The sequence below is a fragment of the Homarus americanus genome, unplaced genomic scaffold (assembly GCF_018991925.1).
Source record: "Homarus americanus isolate GMGI-L3 unplaced genomic scaffold, GMGI_Hamer_2.0 scaffold52687, whole genome shotgun sequence".
In the NCBI taxonomy this organism is placed as follows: Eukaryota; Metazoa; Arthropoda; class Malacostraca; order Decapoda; family Nephropidae; genus Homarus; species Homarus americanus.
This window is the reverse complement of record NW_024734362.1, coordinates 1085308-1109094: the sequence shown is the minus strand read 5'-3', so window position 1 is coordinate 1109094 and position 23787 is coordinate 1085308. Positions and strand designations below refer to the sequence as shown.

At 40.3% G+C, this 23787-nt stretch overlaps 2 protein-coding genes across 2 annotated transcripts in view; one reads left to right on the top strand and one right to left on the bottom strand.

Annotated features, from left to right (window-relative positions):
* Window positions 1-4294: 4294 nt before the first annotated feature.
* On the bottom strand, window positions 4295-15058 carry LOC121870219 (mucin-5B-like). The gene is made up of 2 exons (XM_042371994.1): window positions 14964-15058; window positions 4295-5945 (listed from the first exon to the last, which is right to left on the bottom strand). The coding sequence occupies exons 1-2, from the start codon at window positions 15056-15058 to the stop codon at window positions 4295-4297; spliced, it is 1746 nt and encodes a 581-aa protein (XP_042227928.1).
* Window positions 14548-23787, top strand: part of LOC121870218 (inhibitory POU protein-like) — a 141489-nt gene continuing 132249 nt past the window's right edge. The window contains exon 1 of the mRNA XM_042371993.1: window positions 14548-15776. Within this exon, the coding sequence (XP_042227927.1) occupies window positions 15630-15776 (147 nt within the window). The 5' untranslated portion in view covers window positions 14548-15629. The remainder of the gene's footprint in view (window positions 15777-23787) is intronic.

Below are 23787 nucleotides of genomic sequence, written 5' to 3'. Positions count from 1 at the left end.
CTCCTCTTTTATTATATTTTTCTGTCTATTTCATAAACATTTTCTGTCTAGTTTTTTTTTCATTGGTTGTAATGTATCTGTCGTGTGTGTGTGTGTGTGTGTGTGTGTGTGTGTGTGTGTGTGTGTGTGTGTGTGTGTGTGTGTGTGTGTGTGTGTGTGTCTGTCCATCACATTATCAACGGAATAACGAGGGGTGGGAGGAGGGGTTGGTGGCGGGGTGTGGGGGGGGGAGGGAGATGATAATGACCAGTCTGTGGGGAGTTAGGGGGTGGAGGGGAGTGGGGAGATTGACTAGTCTGTGGGGAGTAAAGGGAGATAGTAGGGAGGGAGAGGGGAGGAAGTAGAGGCGATTTACCAGTCTTATGGGGAGTAAAGGAAGGGTGGGGGTAATAAGGTGGGAAGGATGGAAGGGAAGGTAAGGGAGAGAATAGGTAATAGGGAGTAGGAGAGAGAGAGAGAGAGAGAGAGAGGGGGGGGAGAGAGAGAGAGGTTAATGGCCAGTGTGTTGGGGAGAGCGTCGCGTCATGGGGAGCGGTTCAGGCCAGTTAGCTCCCACATTTACTGCTGAGGATCATAATGACGTCAAAGATTTAAAATATGATCGGGCGTGAAAAATACTGACGAGGTTCCCGGCAGCTCAGGTTACAGGGAAATGTGATATGTGATGGCTTGTTTAATGTGTCGCAGTGTGTGTGTGTGTGTGTGTGTGTGTGTGTGTGTGTGTGTGTGTGTGTGTCTTAACTGACTGTGAGAGACGTGTGTATGTGTGTCTCTCTCTCTCTAATACAGTAACGGGAAGGAAAGTCTCTTAACTGATGGGTTAAGAGACACCAAACTCTCTCTCTTTTCCTTTGGTCTCTCTTAACTACAGACACCAGTATGTGTCTAACTGGCTGAAAATGGCACCTTAATTATCCTGTGACTCTACCTCAACTAATTACCTTGATTTTAACCCTAATTGACGTATCTTTAGTCAAATTAATGAATAAATCTCTAATCTTAAGTTAAAAAAATTATCCTTAGCCAAACGACAAGAATTGAGTGTGTTAAAAATTACACTTAAATGAATAACCAAAAAAATACAATACCTTCACACCTACATTATACATTTATTTATTGTATTATTTATGTATAATTTATTTTATTACTATCATTATCTTACCACCGACTTAGCGCTGACACTCAAGGCGATATTCCATTGATTTCCCTCAGGATTTAAACCATTAGTAAGTGGCCCGGACAAGATAAGGATATATTTCTCCTGATTTATTTACTGTAATATTTTTCTTCTTCTTTCTGCCACCTGTCAATTGGTTCAGGTAATTCATGACAGGTGGGGAGACTTCACCTGTTATTTTACCTGTTGGAATTGTCACCGAGTTGTCATGGATAATAATAACAATAACAACAATAATAATAATAATAATGATTCGTGTAATCTTAAATTTACACTGTCAAACACACACACACACACACACACACACACACACACACACACACACACACAAGTCTCTGTCTCCCGCTGTTTCATTTTTGTTGACAATATATAATTTAAGTCGGGTATTTAATGCACAAAGAGGATATTGGAGTCATTCTTAGGATTTGGAGGGACGCCAGTCTTAGTGTGTACACGTGATGGTTGTGTTCATACATACATACATACATACATACATACATGAATAGGGTACATATAAACATGATCAGACAAAAACAGATGCATGATATATGTACACACACAACTCCATACATACATGGATGTTTATACTCACAACACACACACACACACACAGATATATACACATACACACAAAAAGATGCACACACACACATGCAAACAAACACTGATCTTCATAAAGGAAAAATACACAAACACACAAACTGCCGACAGCAAGAGTATTTACACATATAAAATATTTACTTCGGCAAACACCTCTATACATGCTTGAATACACACACACACACACACACGCACACGCACACACACGCACACACACACACACACATATATCTACGCGTGTGTGTGTGTGTGTGTGTCTGTTTGTTTGGCTCTCCTCTTAACCTTTCTCGTTGTGGGGATTAAACTATTTTCAGTATTTAGTTATTTTGTCTAATTGATCTCTGTCGTAAATAATACACAACCAAAGATTAATTTACATAGACTATTGTTATTGATAATTAATCGTCTTTAACAACAGTGGCCTCGTCTTGTTCAGTAGATGAGAAAGAGATTACAGGATCGTTAACTCGTGGGATAAAAGTGGGTCACCTCATCTAGCACTCCGTCGACACATAATCCGGATTAAGCTAAAAGAACGATCGCTTCCAAAGGTAAACAAACAAGAGAGGAGGAGGTGGTGGGTGTGCTTGGGGGGTAGGGTGAGGAGAGGGGAGGAAGGGGAGAGGAGGGAGGGTAGGGGGGGGTAAGGCCAAGTCTTGTGGGACACCCTAAGTCCGACCCTGCCTGAAATATTCACCAACTCCAGAGAGAGAGAAGAAAAATCAAGTGATTCTATCAATGATGTAGCGCCCGTTTAGATCCAGTGTTGGGTGGCCGGAGAAGCACTGGGAGGTGAGAGCGATCCCTGTGTGTGTGTGTGTGTGTGTGTGTGTGTGTGTGTGTGTGTGTGTGTGTTTACGGGTCTCTTGGAAGCTTGTACGGTAATATAAGTGGGGATGTGAGAACGTATCTAACTTACTCACTTGAGATGATGTGTAAAATATGACGGCCTGTGGGTGATGCGTGGGGTGTGCATGGGGTGTGGGGTGATAGGGAAGGTGTGGGGTGATTAGGTGAATATATACTAAAATTTCTGAGCTCCTGGGATCATAATTACTGGTCTGGCCTCATCTCAAATGTCGACGAAAGTTGATTGAATATTCTTGTCAGAGTTTAGAGTTAAAAAAAGAATTAAGTCGACACGAGGATGAGTAAAATCGTATACAGTGTTTATGGACTTGGGTTCCATGATCATGTTAATCGTCGACAAAAAAAATTAAAGGGGTTCAGTAAAGAGACTTGGGGTACTCCATAAGTGATGATAACACAGTCTAATAAATCACATTAATACTTGTTGCAGTGTAGTGTTGTTGTTATTGTCTACGTAATCAAAGGTTGTCTTAAGATCATTTATGGTCATGATTGTCTGGGTTATTCAGGAGTTAAGGCATTGTTGGCCACTTTCCTCTCAGCTGACGGTATAATGATCCATTACTTCCCATAACTCGCCCAGGTATCACCCCCTTGTGAGTCGTCCACTGTCCATCGCTTCAAGTGTTACACCGACGAGCCCAGGTTGTGTTGACGTGGGCGAGGGTAGTGTTGTCAAGGTAAACACAACAGCACTCAGACTGATGGCTGTATACAGACACTCCTAGATAACCCTTACCCTCCTCCAGAACAAGGTCCACGACACAGACACATCCTGGGCTTGGTTTATTAACGATGGACCCAAGCTGCTACTTACCTAGTCCAAGCCCAAGTAGTTCTAGTCTCCCGGAAATGATCGTCGAGAGGTCACCGCGGCAGGTAACTAGACTATCACCTGTAGTAATGATGTAGTCACTGTGTTGGTCGTGTTGTGGGTCAGCAGATGAGAAGATCAACACACAGGTAAGTCATCCTCTTAAGATTGTAAGAGTTGGGTGTAGCCTCTACCTGGTGACGTGGTAGAGGCGTCAGGTACACCATCAGCTGGTGTTGGCTGAGGACAACAGTTGGCACCAGCGTCACCAAGTTTGTTCTCACTGACAGCACCCTCCCCCCCTCCTCCACCTTGATCTTGTTTCTCCCACACGTTCTTCAAACTGCTGAAATGTCTGAATGTCTGTACAGTATGTCCTTATGTCTAGTCTTGTGTCTTTTAAAGTTATTAGTAGGAGAGACAGAGGTTTACTTTCTGCTTTTTGGATTTGCTCTGTAATTCTTTTAGGTTGTTAAGATAAATTTTACCACCACACAAACAGAACTACACCTAACTGAGCAGATTAAGCCATGACTCTATACGATAACAACCAAAATGGCGTCAAAAATCCACTGAGACTCGACTGTCACATGGAATAAAATCTTCACTCACCACTCAAAGAAAAGCTGCCATTATATTTTTTAACCGTGACCTTGTGAATCTGACCCTTGACCCCCCTTTTGACAACTCAACCTCTATATTACGTATATTTTTGTTTATTGACGAGGATCGGCCAACAGCTGTGGACGCCAGAGTGCAAAAAATACGGCCATGTAAACTGACAAACAACTGTAAACATTGGTAGAGAACAAACACACACTCAACTTTTGCTGCTAGATGAACAACCCGGTGTGTTGGAGAACCCGGTGTGTTGGAGAACCCGGTGTGTTGGAGAACCCGGTGTGTTGGAGAACCCGGTGTGTTGGAGAACCCGGTGTGTTGGAGAACCCGTGTTGTGTTGGAGAACCCGGTGTGGAGGGTGTGTTGGAGAACCCGGTGTGTTGGAGGGAGCCCGGTGTGTTGGAGAGCCCGGTGTGTTGTGTTGGAGACCCCCGGTGTGGTGTGTGTTGGAGAACCCAGTGTGTTGGAGAACCCGTGTGTTGGAGAGCCCGGTGTGGTGGACCCGGTGTGTTGGAGAACCCGGTGTGTTGGAGAACCCGGTGTGTGGAGAGCCTGTGTGTTGGAGAACCGGTGTGTTGGAGGGAACCCGGTGTGTTGGAGAACCCGGTGTGTGTTGGAGGAACCCGGTGGTGTGTGTTGGAGAACCCGGTGTGTGGAGAACCCGGTGTGTTGGACCCGGTGTGTTGGAGCCCGGTGTTGGTGGAGAACCCGGTGTGTTGGAGGACCCGGTGTGTTGGAGAACCGTGTGTTGGAGAACCCGGTGTTGGTGTGTTGGAGAACCCGGTGTGTTGGAGAACCCGTGTTGGAGAACCCGGTGTGTGGAGAGAACGGTGTGTTGGAGAACCCGTGTGTGTGGAGAGGCCCGAACAACACGGTGTGTTGGAGAACACGGTGTGTTGGAGACCCGGTGTGTTGGAGAACCGGGTGTGTTGGAGAACCCGGTGTGGTGGAGGCACGGTGTGGTGGAGAGCCCGGTGTGGTGGAGAACACGGTGTGGTGGAGAGAGGTGTGTGGACCGGTGTGCGGTGTGGTGGAGAACCCGGTGTGGTGGAGAACCGGTGTGGTGGAGAAGTGTGGTGGAGAGCCGTGTGTGGATAACCCGGTGTGTTGGAGAGCCCGGTGTGCTGGAGAACACGTGTGGTGGAGAACACGGTGTGGTGGAGAACACCGGTGTGTGGAACCCGTGTGTTGGAGAACCCGGTGTGTTGGAGAGCCAGTGTGTTGGAGAACCCGGTGTGTTGGAGTGTGCCGGTGTGTTGGAGGCCCGGTGTGTTGGAGAACCCGGTGTGTTGGAGAACCCGGTGTGTTGGAGAACACAGTGCGTTGGAGGTGTGTTGGAGAACCCGGTGTGTTGCAGAACGTTTGGAGAACCCGGTGCGTTGGAGAACCCGGTGTGTTGGAGAACCCGGTGTGTTGGAGAACCCGGTGTGGAGAAGGTGTGTTGGGTGTGTTGGAGAACCCGGTGTGTTGGAGAACCCGGTGTTGGAGAACCCGGTGTGTTGGAGAACCTGGTGTGTTGGAGAACCTGGTGTGTTGGAGAACCCGGTGTGTTGGAGAACCCGGTGTGTTGGAGAACCAGTGCGTTGGGAAACCCGGTGTGTGTTGGAACCCGGTGTGTTGCAGAACCCGGTGCGTTGGAGAACCCGGTGCGTTGGAGAACCCGGTGTGTTGGAGAACCCGGTGCGTTGGAGAACCCGGTGCGTTGGAGAACCCGGTGTGTTGGAGAACACGGTGTTGGAGAACCCAGTGTGTTGGAGGACCTGGTGTGGTGGAGAACCCGGTGTGTTGGAGTACCCGGTGTGTTTGGAGAACCCGGTGTGTTGGAGAACCCAGTGTGTTGGAGAACCTGGTGTGTTGGAGAACCTGGTGTGTTGGAGAACCAGTTATATCAGTCTGATTCATGCAATATATAAAATTCAGTTCTGTATATATATATATATATATATATATATATATATATATATATATATATATATATATATATATATATATATATATATATATATATATATATATATACACTAATAATATAAAAAGTGTTTAAGAAATATATATTAAGCAAACTATATCCAGTATATGTTAGGAAAGTTATCTACTGATTATGATAATGATATACTTGGAAAATATACAGTGATATGTTATTAATAGTTAACTAGTAAATATACCTAAGCGGAAAATAACATTGATATATGATTGAGGAAATAAACTGAAGAAACATTATAGGAGAAATAGCTCGAATATTATATATGATTTACTGAACATATATATTAATCTTTTAGGATATAAATGTGAGAGATATTCTTTGGTGTTTGTTTGTCCTGGGGGAGTTAATAAGGTGAATATAAACTAGCTGATTTAATACACATACATACATACATCCATTCATACATACATACATTCATACATACATACATACATACATACACTCCTATAAACATACAAACACACAAGGACAAGGTTACTTAAATATTAGACATATGTGACCCTCCTCCCTCCTTCCCTCCCTCCCTCCCTCCTCTCCCATTTCTCCTTTCACCCCCCTCCCCACCACCCCTCCCTCCCTCCCTCCCTCCCTCACCCCTCCACACCCTTCCTGCCTCTCCCTTCCCTCAACTTTTTTTCCCTCCCACCCACCATTTTCCCTCCCTCCATCCCTACCTCTCCCTCTCTCTCTCCTCCCTCCTCTCCCCTCCCTCTCCCTCCCCTCCCTCCCCTCTCTTCCCTCATGCCCTGGCAGCACACAGTCAGACATAGTCATGATATAATATCATCACAAACCATCCCAATAATTCAACCGGTAAATATATACACCATACAACTATACTGATATATACACCATACAACTATACTGATATATACACCATACAACTATACTGATATATACCATACAACTATATGATATATACACATACAACTATACTGATATATACACCATACAACTATACTGATATATACACCATACAACTATACTGATATATACACCATACCTATACTGATATATACACCATACAACTATACTGATATATACACCATACAACTATACTGATATATACACCACACAACTATACTGATATATACACCATACAACTATACTGATATATACACCATACAACTATACTGATATATACACCACATACTGATATATACACCATACAACTATAAATATACACCATACAACTATACTGATATATACACCATACAACTATACATATACAATATGATATATACACCATACAACTATACTGATATATACACCATACAACTATACTGATATATACACCATACAACTATACTGATATATACACCATACAACTATACTGATATATACACCATACAACTATACTGATATATACACCATACAACTATACTGATATATACACCACACAACTATACTGATATATACACCATACAACTATACTGATATATACACCATACAACTATACTATATATACACCCCTATACTGATATATACACCATACAACTATACTGATATATACACCATACAACTATACTGATATATACACCACACAACTATACTGATATATACACCATACAACTATACTGATATATACACCATACAACTATACTGTATATACACCATACAACTATACTGATATATACACCACACACAACTATACTGATATATACATCATACACTTTAATATACAATACAATACTGATATATACACCATACAATATACTGATATATACACCATAACTATACTGTTATATACACCATACAACTATACTATATATACATACAACTATACGATATATACACCATACAACTATATGATATATACACCATACAACTATATTGATATATACACCATACAACTATATTGATATATACACCATACAACTATATTGATATATACACCATACAACTATACTGATATATATACCATACAACTATACTGATATATACACCATACAACTATACTGATATATACACCATACAACTATACTGATATATACACCATACAACTATACTGATATATACACCATACAACTATACTGATATACCATACAACTATACTGATATATACCATACAACTATACTGATATATACACCATACAACTATACTGATATATACACCATAAACTATACCATATATACACCATACAACTATTGATATATACACCATACAACTATACTGATATATACACCATACAACTATACTAATATATACACCATACAACTTACTGATATATACACCATACAACTATACTGATATATACACCATACAACTATACTGATATATACACCATACAACTATACTGATATATACACCATACAACTATACTGATATATACACCATACAACTATATGATATATACACCATACAACTATACATTATACACTATACAACTATACTGATATATACACCATACAACTATACTGATATATACACCATACAACTATACTGATATATACACCATACAACTATACTGATATATACACCATACAACTATACTGATATATACACCACACAACTATACTGAGATATACACCATACAATTATACTGATATATACACCATACAACTATACTGATATATACACCATACAACTATACTGATATATACACCATACAACTATGCTGATATATACACCATGCAACTATACTGGTATATACACCACACACAACTATACTGATATATACCCCAGCTATATGATATATACACCATACAACTATGCTGATATATACACCATACAACTATGCTGATATACACCATACAACTATACTAATATATGCACATACAACTATGCTAATATATACCACACAACTATACTGATATATACACCATACAGCTATACTGATATATACACCATACAACTATACTGATATATACACCACACAACTATGCTAATATATACACCATACAACTATATAATATATACACCATACAAGCTATACTAATATATACACCGCACAACTATACTGATATATACCATACAACTATACTGATATATACACCATACAACTATACTGATATATACACCATACAACTATACTGATATATACACCATACAACTATACTGATATATACACCATACAACTATACTGATATATACACCATACAACTATACTGATATATACACCATACAACTATACCGATATATACACCATAGAACTATACCGATATATACACCATACAACTATACTGATATATACACCATACAACTATACTGATATATACACCATACAACTATACTAATATATACACCATACAACTATACTGATATATACACCATACAACTATACTGATATATACACCATACAACTATACTGATATATACACCATACAACTATACTGATATATACACCATACAACTATACTGTTATATACACCATACAACTATACTGATATATACACCATACAACTATACTGATATATACACCATACAACTATACTGATATATACACCATACAACTATACTGATATATACACCATACAACTATACTGATATATACACCATACAACTATACTGATATACGACAACACTATAGGATATTTACAGAGTTATAACCATTTAAACCTAACCTAACCTAACTCATCATTGACTGTAAATTACTCCGAGTTAAGCGGTGAAGAATTTTACACTCTTTAATTACCTGTGTAAATGATGTAAGTTACCTGTGTAAATGATGTAAGTTACCTGTGTAAATGATGTAAGTTACCTGTGTAAATGATGTAAGTTACCTGTGTAAATGATGTAGTGTTTTACGTCGTTGTTATCCGAGGATGTAAACAAACGTTATCAGTCATTTACAATAAAGTAGTTAGAGTTTATGTAAATGTTGGGGAAATTATTTAACATTGTCGTTATTGAAATGTTGTTGTAGTTTGTGTGAAGAAATTGTTGCTATATTTTTTTATATATGTAAATGTTGGAAAAATTATTTATGTTTTGTGGGAATATAAGGGATTAATATTTTTTTAATACTTGACACCAATCTAACCTAACCTAACCTAACCTAACCTAACCTAACACCAATCTAACCTAACACTCACCTAACCTAACCTAACCTAACCTAACCTAACCTAACACCAATCTAACCTAACACTCACCTACTTCTTACAACACCAAATCTAACTTCTTGCTCACCTAACCTAGCCTAACCTAACCTAACTAACCTAACCTAACACCAATCTACTTCTTCTTCAACACAACCTAACCTAACTAACACCAATCTAACCTAACCTAACCTAACCTAACCTAACCTAACACCAATCTAACCTAACACTCACCTAACCTAACCTAACCTAACCTAACCTAACCTAACACCAATCTAACCTAACACTCACCTATTAAAACATAAGACTATCTGGACACGCCAATAAACCTCCACTTACCAGACCAATAACATAGCATAACATAACATAACACAGCAAACATAACATAACATATAACAACATATAACATAACATAACATAACATAACACAGCAAACATAACATAACATAACATAACATAACATAACATAACACAACAAACATAACATAACATAACATATAACATAACATATAACATAACATAACATAACATAACATAACATAACATAACATAACATAACATAACATAACACAACAAACATAACATAACATAACATATAACATAACATATAACATAACATAACATAACATAACACAGCAAACATAACATAACATAACATAACATATAACATAACATAACATAACATAACATAACACAACAAACATAACATAACATATAACATAACATAACATAACATAACATAACACAACAAACATAACATAATATAACATAACATAACATATAACATAACATATAACAACATAACATAACATAACATATAACATAACATATAACATAACATAACATAACATATCATAACATAACACAACAAACATAACATAACATAACATAACATAACACAGCAAACATAACATAACATAACATAACATAACACAACAAACATAACATAACATAACATAACATAACACAACAAACATAACATAACATAACATAACATAACATAACATATAACATAACATAACATAACATATAACATAACATAACATAACACAACAAACATAACATAACATAACATAACATAACCTAACATAACATAACATAACATAACATAACATAACATAACACAAACATAATATAACATAACATAACATAACATAACATAACATAACATAACACAACAAACATAACATAACATAACATAACATAACATAACATAGCATAACATAACACAACATAACATAACATAGCATAACACAACACAACACAACACAACACAACACAACACAACATAACATAACTTCAGCAGGACATAACATAACATAGCACAACATAACATAACATAACTTTAGCAGGACATAACATAACATAACATAACATATAACATAACATAACATATAACATAACATAACATAACATATAACATAACATAACATAACACAATAACGAGGCGACCCTTCAGTAATAACACCCCCTCCTTCCCTCTACATAAAGATAACATTAAGATAACACACTGAGAGTATTTAGAAAGTGACTTAATATCGTAATGTCAACTTGCAGCGCCTATCACCTAACTGAGGAAGTGGCTGTGTTTGGGGAAGTAATTAGCTATACCTGTAACTGTCTACTTACCTGAGGAAATATAAGGGAAGGGATTTTTTGAGGTGTTTTTTTTTTAGGTAAATACGTTTATCTTTTGTTTTTCTGGTGTGTTGGTGTGGTTTAGTTTGTAAGGGGGGTTGGTATAAGGGTGATTCTCGTGTGGTGTTTGAGTGTTGTTTTGGTTCTTATTGGGTTGTTGTTGTTGTGGTGGTGGTGGTGGTGGTGGTGGTTATTATTATTATTATTACTATTATTATATTATTATTATTATTATTTTTATTAATTTATTATTCTATTATTTTTTATTATTATTATTATTATTATTATTATTATTATTATTATATATTATTATTATTATTATTATTATTTTTATTATTATATTATTATTATATTATTATTATTATTATTGTTATTATTATTACTATTATTATTATTATTATTATTATTATATTATTATATTATTATTTATTATTATTATTATTATGTTATTATTATTATTATTATTATTATTTTTAGTGTTATTATTATTATTATTATTATTATATTATTATTATTATTATTATTATTATTACATGTTATTATTATTATCTCTATATCTTCCCTCTCATACATTAACATACAGCCTTATGTAACCACTCCTTAACAGTACTACTACCATGAACCACACATCGCCCCCCCCCCCCATAGTCTCCCCCACCCACCAAAATAAGATATGCAAATCAGATGAAAATTCACCTGTATTTCTCCCCCTCATTTGTAATCAGGTGAGCAAGTATAGACAGTGTTGGCGTCCATATTTGTCCGGAAGATATTAGTATTAAGCCCAAACACTGAAGCGTATCACGTTATGAAAATCATCTTACGCGGATGAACGCATTACGGATCTATAATGCAAGTGCGTTTAGTGATATTAAATTGTAATGAGGATAAAAAAAGGCTAAACGTACATATAGTAATCGTGTATAAATATGTTAATCCCTGTGAGTAGATTCCTATTTTACGTGAGCACATTGATGCCCCTGGTGCTCTTATGCGTGCACACACACACGTATATACACGCATGTTCATACACACATGCATATACACACGCATACATACACGTCCACACACACACACACATACACACGCACATTATAATATATGTGTAAGTCATTATACAGTTATTGTTTTTCTTCTATTACTCAACACAACAAAAGTGTAAATAAATCCAGGTAATTTGTCAAGCGTTTCCGGGTCATGTTGCGGAGGATCAGTGATGGAGGCTAGGTTAGGTTAGGTTAGGTCAGGTCAGGTCAGGTCAGGTTAGGTCAGGTCAGGTCAGGTCAGGTTAGGTTAGGTTAGGTTATTTGTCCGTACATACCGTCGTCGGGTTTTTTTATCTGCGTTAGTCAGCACAATAGACTACTTACCAGAGAGAGAGAGAGAGAGAGAGAGAGAGGGAGAGAGAGAGAGTACAGTCTTAAATATTATGATATACTCCCAAAAATATTACAGTTAACAGTCTCTAAAATTACAGTCCACAGTCTAATGAGTCTTAATAACTGGGGCATGAGGGAAGGTGTACAAGGAGGGTAGAGTCTCAGTGTAATTTTGATGCCATTTCGTCTACCATGTTTGAGTGAGTCATAATTGTACTTAATTAGTAGTAGAAATAATAATAATAATAATAATAATAATAATAATAATAATAATAATAATATTCATAATAAAAGTAATAATAATAATAATAATAAAAGTAATAATAATAATAATAATAATATTAATAATAATGGACCTTACAATTATCGCGATAATAATAATAATAATAATTTTAACAATGATAATAATAGTGTCCGTAGTAATATAATAACAATCACATTATTGTTGATAGTATTAATAATAAAATTCGGGAAAAGTAACGATAATAATTAGAAAAGGAATAGGACGATGAAACTATAATAATAATAATAATAATAATAATAATAATAAATTTATTGTATACTAATTTATTATATTACTTTTAAAATACTTTACAAATTACTTAGACCCGGTTACTGTATATTGTAAGTCAAGTAAAATATTTCTGTCGAATTTTCTTTTTGTAACTTAATATGATAGAGGTGTTATGTTACCAATATTTGATACTGTTTTACTTAATATCTCTTTATAAAACATGTAATTAATTCTTATCCTTGTAAATAAACCTATGAGTTAGTTTTTCCGCTGGGTGAGGAAGGTGAGAGTTGTGTTGGAGTATTTAACAGAGAAATAGTTGAGTGGTCCCGTGAAGAGGTCTGGCCTGGCCGCTGTCTTGACGTATACTGAGGCCAACTGACTTACGGGGAGATCAATATTGTGACTCTGGGATGAAGGAGATTGTTATTATCTCCGTAAATAAATTATATATTTGAGGGAGAGACGTAAAGTTAGAGAACAAAAGAGAATCAGCCTCCGTGCGCAGGTAGCAGCGGCCGGCCATGTTCCGCGGGGCAGAGTGAGCCAAGTTTCCAGCGCGGCGTCCACACACAGAGTGAACTGCGCAGGCGCACCCTGAAATCCATACCTGTGACGTCACGATGGAGGCTGGGAAAAGAATGTCCACTCGCTAGTGGATATTAGTTTATATTTAAAGAATCCGACGATGAAGGTTTGAGATATTTGTGTTTGTTGAAGGTAAGGAGAGGAGTAGAGTATAGCGGCAGACACGACGGCGATAAACTGTTTCCTGAAGGAGGAGGACTAGCAGGTGTTGGTGAAGAATCAGGCATCTGGCAACTAGGATGGTGACGTCACACGCCCAATGGCCGGTACAGGTGGTCTGATAGATAGACAAATACAATAAACATTGGTGCGTTAGCTTCATTTTCCTTGCAAACGTGGAAGTGACTGGAGCGCAAGTGGTGGTTGGAGGCCACACAGTAAACAGTGCAAGGAAAGTCGGACGTTTGACAGTGAATCGTAGACATCGGAATTTTGATTCATTGCGACAAAAGTTACAGCGCTATTTTAAATAATTTTCCTGCATAGTAAACTCTGGTCACGGCTAACATAAACAACGTAGAGCCTTTTACTATTTTATCACCAAAAACAGAGAGAGAGAGAGAGAGAGAGATAGAGGGAGATTAATCAGGAAATAACGACAGCTATCGCTACCACAATGTACTGCTGAAGGAAAAGTCCGGAAACAAAATGCCGGTGGTGTGATGAGGAGCGCTCGCGTCTGCCATGTTGTGTGTCTCAGCAGTGCCACCACCTAGTGAAGCCAGAGGCGCCACCCTCACCCGCCACCTCCAGCCTCTACATTATCGCCTTCTACACAACCTCCAGCTCCGACCATCCCCTTCAAGAGCACCAGTGCCTCCTCCTCCTCCTTCATCTTGTGCCCCGCCGTCAGAGGCAAGTCTTCACCGCCGCGAGAGCAACTAATCTGACAGTAAGGGGATCTGGGTGGAGGCTGAGCCCTAGACAGATCACTGGCCTCCTGAGCCCGGCACGAGGGACACCCCAGGTAAAGGAGATAGAGAGAGGATTTCTTCGTTGGAAAATTGCGGATCAAAGTGGCGTCCAAGACATGAAGTTAATGGTTAGAGTGTCCCGTTTGTTGCCGCCCACCGCCGCCCGCTGGTAACACACAACACGGTACAGTACCTTACAGTGGTTACGGTGTGTTACGAGTGTCACTTTGGTGGTGTTGTTACGCTTAGACACTCACCTCCGTCACTCACCGACACTCACGTCTTATACAGCGGCATAATTAATCTCGGTGTTTCCTTGTTAGATCAGAACGGGATTTATTTAACTCGTGGTTTATGAATCGTTTGTTAAGTCGGTCGGTCTAATCCTCCCTCCCGCCTACCAGCGACACTCCGCGCCCCTCCCGCGTGTCCGACACTCTCAGCCGCCAACACCCGCTGCTACACACACACACGTTCACCAGGTCCTGCAGGATGTATTCCCCAGACAAGATGATGAGTTCCAAGCCTCTAGGAGCGCCCATCTCTTCGAACGGCCCAGCGGCGTTCACGGGGCGGTATAGTCCTACTTACCGTTCGCCCGACCCCATGAGAAGATGTATGAGCAACGCGCCAGTGTCGGTAAGTAACCTGCCTCACCTGTGTCCCTCACCCCTACCCTTATTGAAGGTTATCTCTCCTCCCATTTATCTTATATTGTCACTTTAAGACCGTCTTGTCTTCGGTGTTTTTCTGTGTGTGTGTGTGTGTTGTAGGAATACCTTTGTTTACAGTGATTAAACCCCCGGATAATGTTACTTACGTGTTGTGGTGTAGTCACGGCGGCGGCATCATTAGTGTTAGCGGTGGAGAACAACTGACGACGATGCTCCTGGGGATTTATTCTCCTCCTCCTCCTCCTCCTCCGTCGTGCATGAATACAATGATCTAATTTGATATTCTTGAGCGCTGACATTTTTAATAAGATATGAGACTACAGGTTGAGTAGCAAGTATAAATTACTGAACGGTTTGACGGTCATTCATTGTCATTCACACTCGAGCGTTCTTCCGTGTTTACAGCCCAGTGAGGAGACATTACTGTTTGTGTTGTGTAGGAGCTGAGGCCCTCTGTCACTCTGAGGCCCTCTGTCACTCTGAGGCCCTCTGTCACTCTTTCCTCCCTTCCTTTGACGCTCACACATACCTGGACAACAACACTTCACTATTACCACACATCGACGGGGAAGTGAATGTTATCGAGATTCTCACATCAATTATCGTGGTTATCAGGCAGCGTGTGTGAGTGCGAGAGTTAGTGGAGTGTGTTGTTTGAGTGCGAGAGTCTGTGAGTGTGTTAAAGCAAGACATATTTATTATACGTTTTTTATCACTGTTAAGATGGCCTTCTTCCTCTCAAATCCTAACCTCACTATCTTCCCTCACCATCTTCTCACTATCTCATCTCCTCACCATCTCCTCACTACATATACCTACAGCCTATACAGTATCACCCGTCTACATAAACCACTGCACATGACATATTGTAATAAGTCTAAAATATCTCAAGCTGCGGTAAGGACTTGTGGCTCCCCTGATGTCTGTGTGTTTGTTTGTCAGGTCAATAACTCTCTCTCCCAGGTGTTGGTAACCGTCAGTAATTAACATGAATTACCTGTTCTGGTTATTTATAAACTTTGGTCAATTTATTTCTATAGGTTAATTAAATACTAAAATATCAAAGAATAAAATATAAAAGTCCCCAAATAATTGTTTCATCATTCATCGATTTTTTTTAGACGAATAATAAAGAAAAACTAAATAATTAAACCTCATTAGATAAAGTGAGTTACCTTTGTTATCACCTACATCATTAAATAAATGCATAATGAAAAATCTACACCATGGACTATTATTCATATTTACTAACAATAGCTAATGACGTAACGATAGACAATTTGTGGAAAAAAGAAGAAGAAAATGGTTTAATTAAAATCACTTTGGTAGGTGAGGGGGGGGAGGAGACTTGCTTGACCTAATACCTACATTTTTCATGGTGTTCCGTCCGGGTCTGCTGGCAGGTGCATTATTTAACCCCACCTCTGGTTAATGTTAATTGTCTGGCCCCATCTGCTTTTACTAACTCTCAACCGCGGTGGGGAGTTGTTTTGGTTTTGTCTTGTTTAAATAAATTCGGTTTCTTTATTTTTATGTTTTGGTTCATTGGTTTTTTGTAGGTTTATTCTTTTGGGGGCGGGGGGAGGGAATATTAATTGTTTTTAGGGGAATATTGAATTTTTTAGGGGAATTTGAATTTTGAGGGGAATTTGAAGCTTTTTAGGGGAATTTGAATTTCTGTAGCGAATTTTCAATCTTTTTAGGGGAATTTTAAGATTTTTGGGGGGATTAATTTTTTTTATATTGGGGAGAAAAAATAAGTTTGTCTTGTATTTTTCGCTAATAAATAATATCCTCAATCTCGCTATAGTTAACATATAATCTACTTATTTATAGAAGCGTTAAATTTTATTGAATCTATTAGAAAAATGTATAAACTCTTAAAAATTATTCAAACATAATTTTTGTTTATATTTCTATTCCTTTAAAATTACAAAGTATATAAATATATTTTTTTTTGAGCGGGAGAATAGTTTAGTTTATTTTCTCTACGTGATGATAAGATAATTTTATTTTATTTTCTAGACCAAATTTATTCTTGAGTTTAATGCCTGGGAAAAAAATATTTCTTATTTTTCTGAGAATATATTTGTTATAAGTATTTCCAGCGCTAAAGAAATATATTTGAACCGTTTGTATAAAATCTCTACGTATTATTGAGTTATTTCCAATATTTCCAGCGCTAAAGAAATATTATCTCGTCCTTAATATTAAAAACGATTTATTTCCAAACAATTTATTTCCTTGTTTTATTATTCCTCGCAATTACTTTTCAAGATAGTGTTTAATTAAGTCTGTTTGTTTGTCTGTCAGCTTATCGCCATACGCCAAACGCCTGTCATTTAGCGATCTACTTGTTGTCTTTCTATCTATCTGTCTATCTTTCTATCTATCTATCTATCTATCAATCGCCTTATATGGTTCTCAGGCATTAGCCGACCGACACCCCGAACACGTTAAGTCGGACAGTTTATTGGTTAGTCGGGCCGACCAATTATAACCGAGGCATTTTACCGCAAAGGAACGAATAATTGGTCGGTTGGTGGTAATTCGTCGGTTTCTTAGCCCACCTCGGCCCACCCTAACCCACCGTAACCCACCCTAGCCCACCCTAAACTCACCTGCTGATTACCTTTTAGCGGTCACCTGATCTCCCCCCCCCTCGACTCACCTAGGGTCATAGACTCACCTAAGAGAAGTAATTTAGCAGTCACCAAATTCAAACTGAACCCACCCCAGCCCCACCACAGCCCACTTCAACTCACCACAGCCCACCATAGCCCACCTAATCCACCCAGGCCATAAATTCGGTGTTGACAATCAGGTGTTACCAAGAGGCTGCCTCACCTGTCCGCTGTGGGTCATCAAGTCACTATTTACCTGGGCAGTAATCGCACCCCGCCCGCCCGCCCACAGCATCCCTCTTTCTCACGCCCACACCAGCCTTCTCTCACGCCTACACTAGCCCTCTCTCACGCCTACATTAGCCCTCTCTCACGCCCACAACAGCTCTATCACGCCCACGGCCGCTGGTTCGTTACTTCGGGCAGTGCGCTGTTGGCCACGTAAACTGTTATTCCTGTCGGCAGTTTACCTTCCGATATAACGTAAATATATGCTAACTGTAATGCAATTTTCACCGGGCGTAAACTGATTCATAAACAATGTTCGCCAGGCGTATGAGATATAAGTCTTTTCGCCTGGCATCCGCTGAACCATAAATAACTTGTGTCAGGCAAAGATATAACATTACTATAGTGTTCGCCAGGCGTACTGCAACCGTCAATTAATACCACCACCAACGTTCGTCAGGCATAATAGAATTCACAAAAATTAATACCATCCCAACGTTCGCCTGGCGTATACGCTAATTCACACACACACAAACAATAACAGCAGTTCTAGCACTCCATCATCCGCCAGACGCAAGCATTAGTCCGCCGGGTCAGTCCAACCATTTACTAAAAGCAATCCCAGGCTCAACACACACGTACACACATGCTCACAACCGATAAAATAATTTAATAAAACTCCTCCAAACTTGCCCAGTCACACGCTCGTTTAGACTACATTCTCTCCTCGGCTGGACGGAAGCATTTAGTACCCGTCCGTCCGCTGTTTTGGTAATGGGCAGTCCGGTCCAACATTAACAAACAACGTGTACTGTAGGGAAAGTTTGGTGGGGACCTGTGGGAATGTTTAGGGCAGAGCTTCACTGTGTTCCCGAGTACACCCTCCTGTTAGCTGTTGTGATGAAGCTCTAGATGTCTCTTTGTTTTAGCTGTTGTGATGAAGCTCTAGATGTCTCTTTGTTTTAGCTGTTGTGATGAAGCTCTAGATGTGTCTCCTTGCTTTAGCTGTTGTGATGAAGCTCTAGATGTCTCTCCTTGTTTTAGCTGTTGTGATGAAGCTCTAGCTGTCTCTCCTTGTTTTAGCTGTTGTGATGAAGCTCTAGCTGTGTCTCTTTTTTTTAGCTGTTGTGATGAAGCTCTAGCTGTGTTTCTTTTAGCTGTTGTGATGAAACTCCAGCTGTCTCTCCTTGCTTTAGCTGTTGTGATGAAGGTAAAAGTGATCCAACATCAGTTAAAATTAAATAAAATCTCCCCAAATTGCTTAAAATACTCGGCCCTCTAAAAACCTAACCTAACCAAAATTGCTCCGAGACTTGAGGTTAAGTGATAGTCATTTTCTCTCCGTCATATTTTAGTATGAAGAAAAATTACCGTGATATTTTTCGAAGTCCGGATTGTTGAGTGACCGAGGGATGAGTGAGTGACCAGAGTGACCGAGGGGTGAGTGAGTGACCGAGAGTTGAGTGAGTGACCAGAGTGACCGAAGGGTGAGTGAGTGACCAGAGTGACCGAGAGGTGAGTGAGTGACCAGTGACCGAAGGGTGAGTGAGTGACCAGAGTGACCGAGGGGTGAGTGAGTGACCAGAGTGACCGAGGGGTGAGTAACCTAAGCGGGATGAGTAACGAGGGTGACTTACTGGGTCACTTATGGCCGCGTCAGTGTCTCGTATTTGTTTACATTGACTGTAAGGGTTTAGCTGGCGTTTTACAGTGGTACAGAATACAGTGGTGCAGTCAACGGTACAGGATACAGTGGTGCAGTCAACGGTACAGGATACAGTGGTACAGGCAAGGTACATGATACAGTGGTACAGTCAACGGTACAGGATACAGTGGTACAGTCAACGGTACAGGATACAGTGGTGCAGTCAACGGTACAGGATACAGTGGTACAGGCAACGGTACAGGATACAGTGGTACAGTCAACGGTACAGGATACAGTGGTGCAGTCAACGGTACAGGATACAGTGGTACAGGCAACGGTACAGGATACAGTGGTACAGTCAACGGTACAGAATACAGTGGTACAGTCAACGGTACAGGATACAGTGGTACAGTCAACGGCACAGGATACAGTGGTGCAGTCAACGGTACAGGATACAGTGGTGCAGTCAACGGTACAGGATACAGTGGTACAGGCAAGGTACATGATACAGTGGTACAGTCAACGGCACAGGATACAGTGGTACAGGCAACGGTACAGGATACAGTGGTACAGGCAACGGTACAGGATACAGTGGTACAGGCAACGGTACAGGATACAGTGGTACAGTCAACGGCACAGGATACAGTGGTACAGGCAACGGTACAGGATACAGTGGTGGCGGTAACAAAGGCTAGGATACACGATCACTCAGCAGTTTGTGTGACGATACAGGGAGTTGGTTACAGCAGGTTACAGTAGGTTACAGCAGGGTATAGCAGGTTAAAACAAGTTACAGCAGGTTACAGGAGGTTACAGCATTACAAGCATATAGGTGTACGGCGGCAGTCACTGGTTCACCCCAACACCACCTCACACCACATCCTACACTCGGTCAGTCGGCCTCCAGCAATGGTCGGCCTCCAACAGTGGTTCGGCCTCTAATAATGGTCGGCCTCTAATAATGGTAGGCCTCCAACAATGGTCGGCCTCCAACAGTGGTCGGCCTCTAATAATGGTCGGCCTCTAATAATGGTCGGCCTCCAACAATGGTCGGCCTCTAATAATGGTCGAAGACACTCCAACATTGGGTCGGCCTCAGCGAAATGGTCGAGGCCTCTATGTGGATTCTGGCTTCTGACAATGGTCGGCCTCAGCCAATGGTCGGCCTCTAATAATGGTCGGTACTCCAACGGTGGTCGGCCTCCAACAGAAATGGTCGGCCTCTTAGCCAATTCATTTTAATAATATTGTGAATTAAAATTTCTGTGTGATGAGACTCTGCCGCCGTCGTTAGTCCTAATAATGGTGGCCTCAACAATGGTCAGCCTCACTACTAATGGTTGACCTCCAACAATGGTCAGAGTCTCTAATAATTGTCGGCCTCTAATAATGGTCGGCCTCCAGCAATGGTCGGCCTCTAATAATGGTCAGCTCTGTGGTGGGACAGGCTCTAGCAATGGTCAGCCTCTAGCCAATGGTCGGCCTCTAGCCAATGGTCGGCCTCCAGCAATGGTCGGCCTCCCAGCAATGGTCGGCCTCTAATAATGGTCGGCCTCTAATAATGGTCGGCCTCTAATAATGGTCGGCCTCCAACAGTGGTCGGCCTCTAATAATGGTCGGCCTCTAATAATGGTCGGCCTCTAATAATGGTAGGCCTCCAACAATGGTCGGCCTCTAATAATGGTCGGCCTCCAACAGTGGTCGGCCTCTAATAATGGTCGGCCTCCAACAGTGGTAAACCTCTAATAATGGTCGGCCTCTAATAATGGTCGGCCTCCAACAGTGGTCGGCCTCCAACAGTGATCGGCCTCTAATAATGGTCGGCCTCCAACAATGGTCGGCCTCCAACAGTGGACGGCCTCTAATAATGGTCGGCCTCTAATAATGGTCGGCCTCTAATAATGGTAGGCCTCCAACAATGGTCGGCCTCCAACAGTGATCGGCCTCTAATATCAGTCGGCCTCTCTAATGGTCGGCCTCCAACTTGTCGACGCTGGCCATCGTTCGACCTCCAAGCAATGGTCGGCCTCTGTATGGTGGCCTCTCTGGCGGTCGCTCTAATAATTATTTCTAATAATGGTGACCTCTAATAAATGGTCGGCCTCTAATGGTCGGCCTCTAATATCAGTCGACCTCTAATAATGAATCGACTCTAATAATGGTCGGCCTCTAATAATGGTCGGCCTCTAATAAATGGTCGGCCTCTAATAATGGTCGACCTCTAATAATGGTCGGCCTCTAATAATGGTCGGCCTCTAATAATGGTCGGCCTCTAATAATGGTCGGCCTCTAATAAATGGTCGGCCTCTAATAATGGTCGACCTCTAATAATGGTCGGCCTCTAATAATGGTCAGCCTCCAACACAAGCTCACGGAGTCACCTGTGAACACCGTTGAGCTTCACTTTAGCCTCAGCTAACATAACATTTTACCTCCAGAAAAAGACTCAGCTAAATTATCTTAATGAACGCAAAGGAGGTCCGCTAAATTAGCTTTTCTTCAGCTAGCTCACATAACATAGCTTCAGGTGTTCAAGACTATCACATAACATAGCGTCAGGTGTTCAAGACTATCACATAACATAGCGTCAGGTGTTCAAGACCATCACATAACATAGCTTCAGGTGTTCAAGACCATCACATAACATAGCGTCAGGTGTTCAAGACCATCACATAACATAGCTTCAGGTGTTCAAGACCATCACATAACATAGCGTCAGGTGTTCAAGACTATCACATAACATAGCGTCAGGTGTTCAAGACCATCACATAACATAGCGTCAGGTGTTCAAGACTATCACATAACATAGCGTCAGTTGTTCAAGACTATCACATAACATAGCGTCAGGTGTTCAAGACTATCATATAACATAGCGTCAGGTGTTCAAGACCATCACATAACATAGCGTCAGGTGTTCAAGACTATCACATAACATAGCGTCAGGTGTTCAAGACTATCACATAACATAGCGTCAGGTGTTCAAGACCATCACATAACATAGCGTCAGGTGTTCAAGACTATCACATAACATAGCGTCAGGTGTTCAGGTCAGGTTAGGTTAAGTTAGGTTAGGTTACGTTACGTTACGTTACGTTACGTTAGGTTAGGTTACGTTAGGTTAGGTTAGGTTAGGTTAGGTTAATTCTCTGCCGTTTTGGCCTACAAGAGCGGCGGCTACTAACTACCCAACAACACCGAACAACACAAACCACGTCGTTAATATTATAAACATTACGTCGTCAACATTACATATACTGTTCATTACATCATCAATATATGTACACAGTATACCGATTATGTACAATGTCATCAACATTACATAAACATCGCGTGATCAACATTGTATATACATCAGTGATCAGAAACATCGATTACAAGCAGAGTGGTGAAGGTGAACAGCGGTGACGTCATTAATTAACTCAGGTGAAACACAACAACAACATTAGCACCACCGTAACCCGATGACGTCACACCTGTCT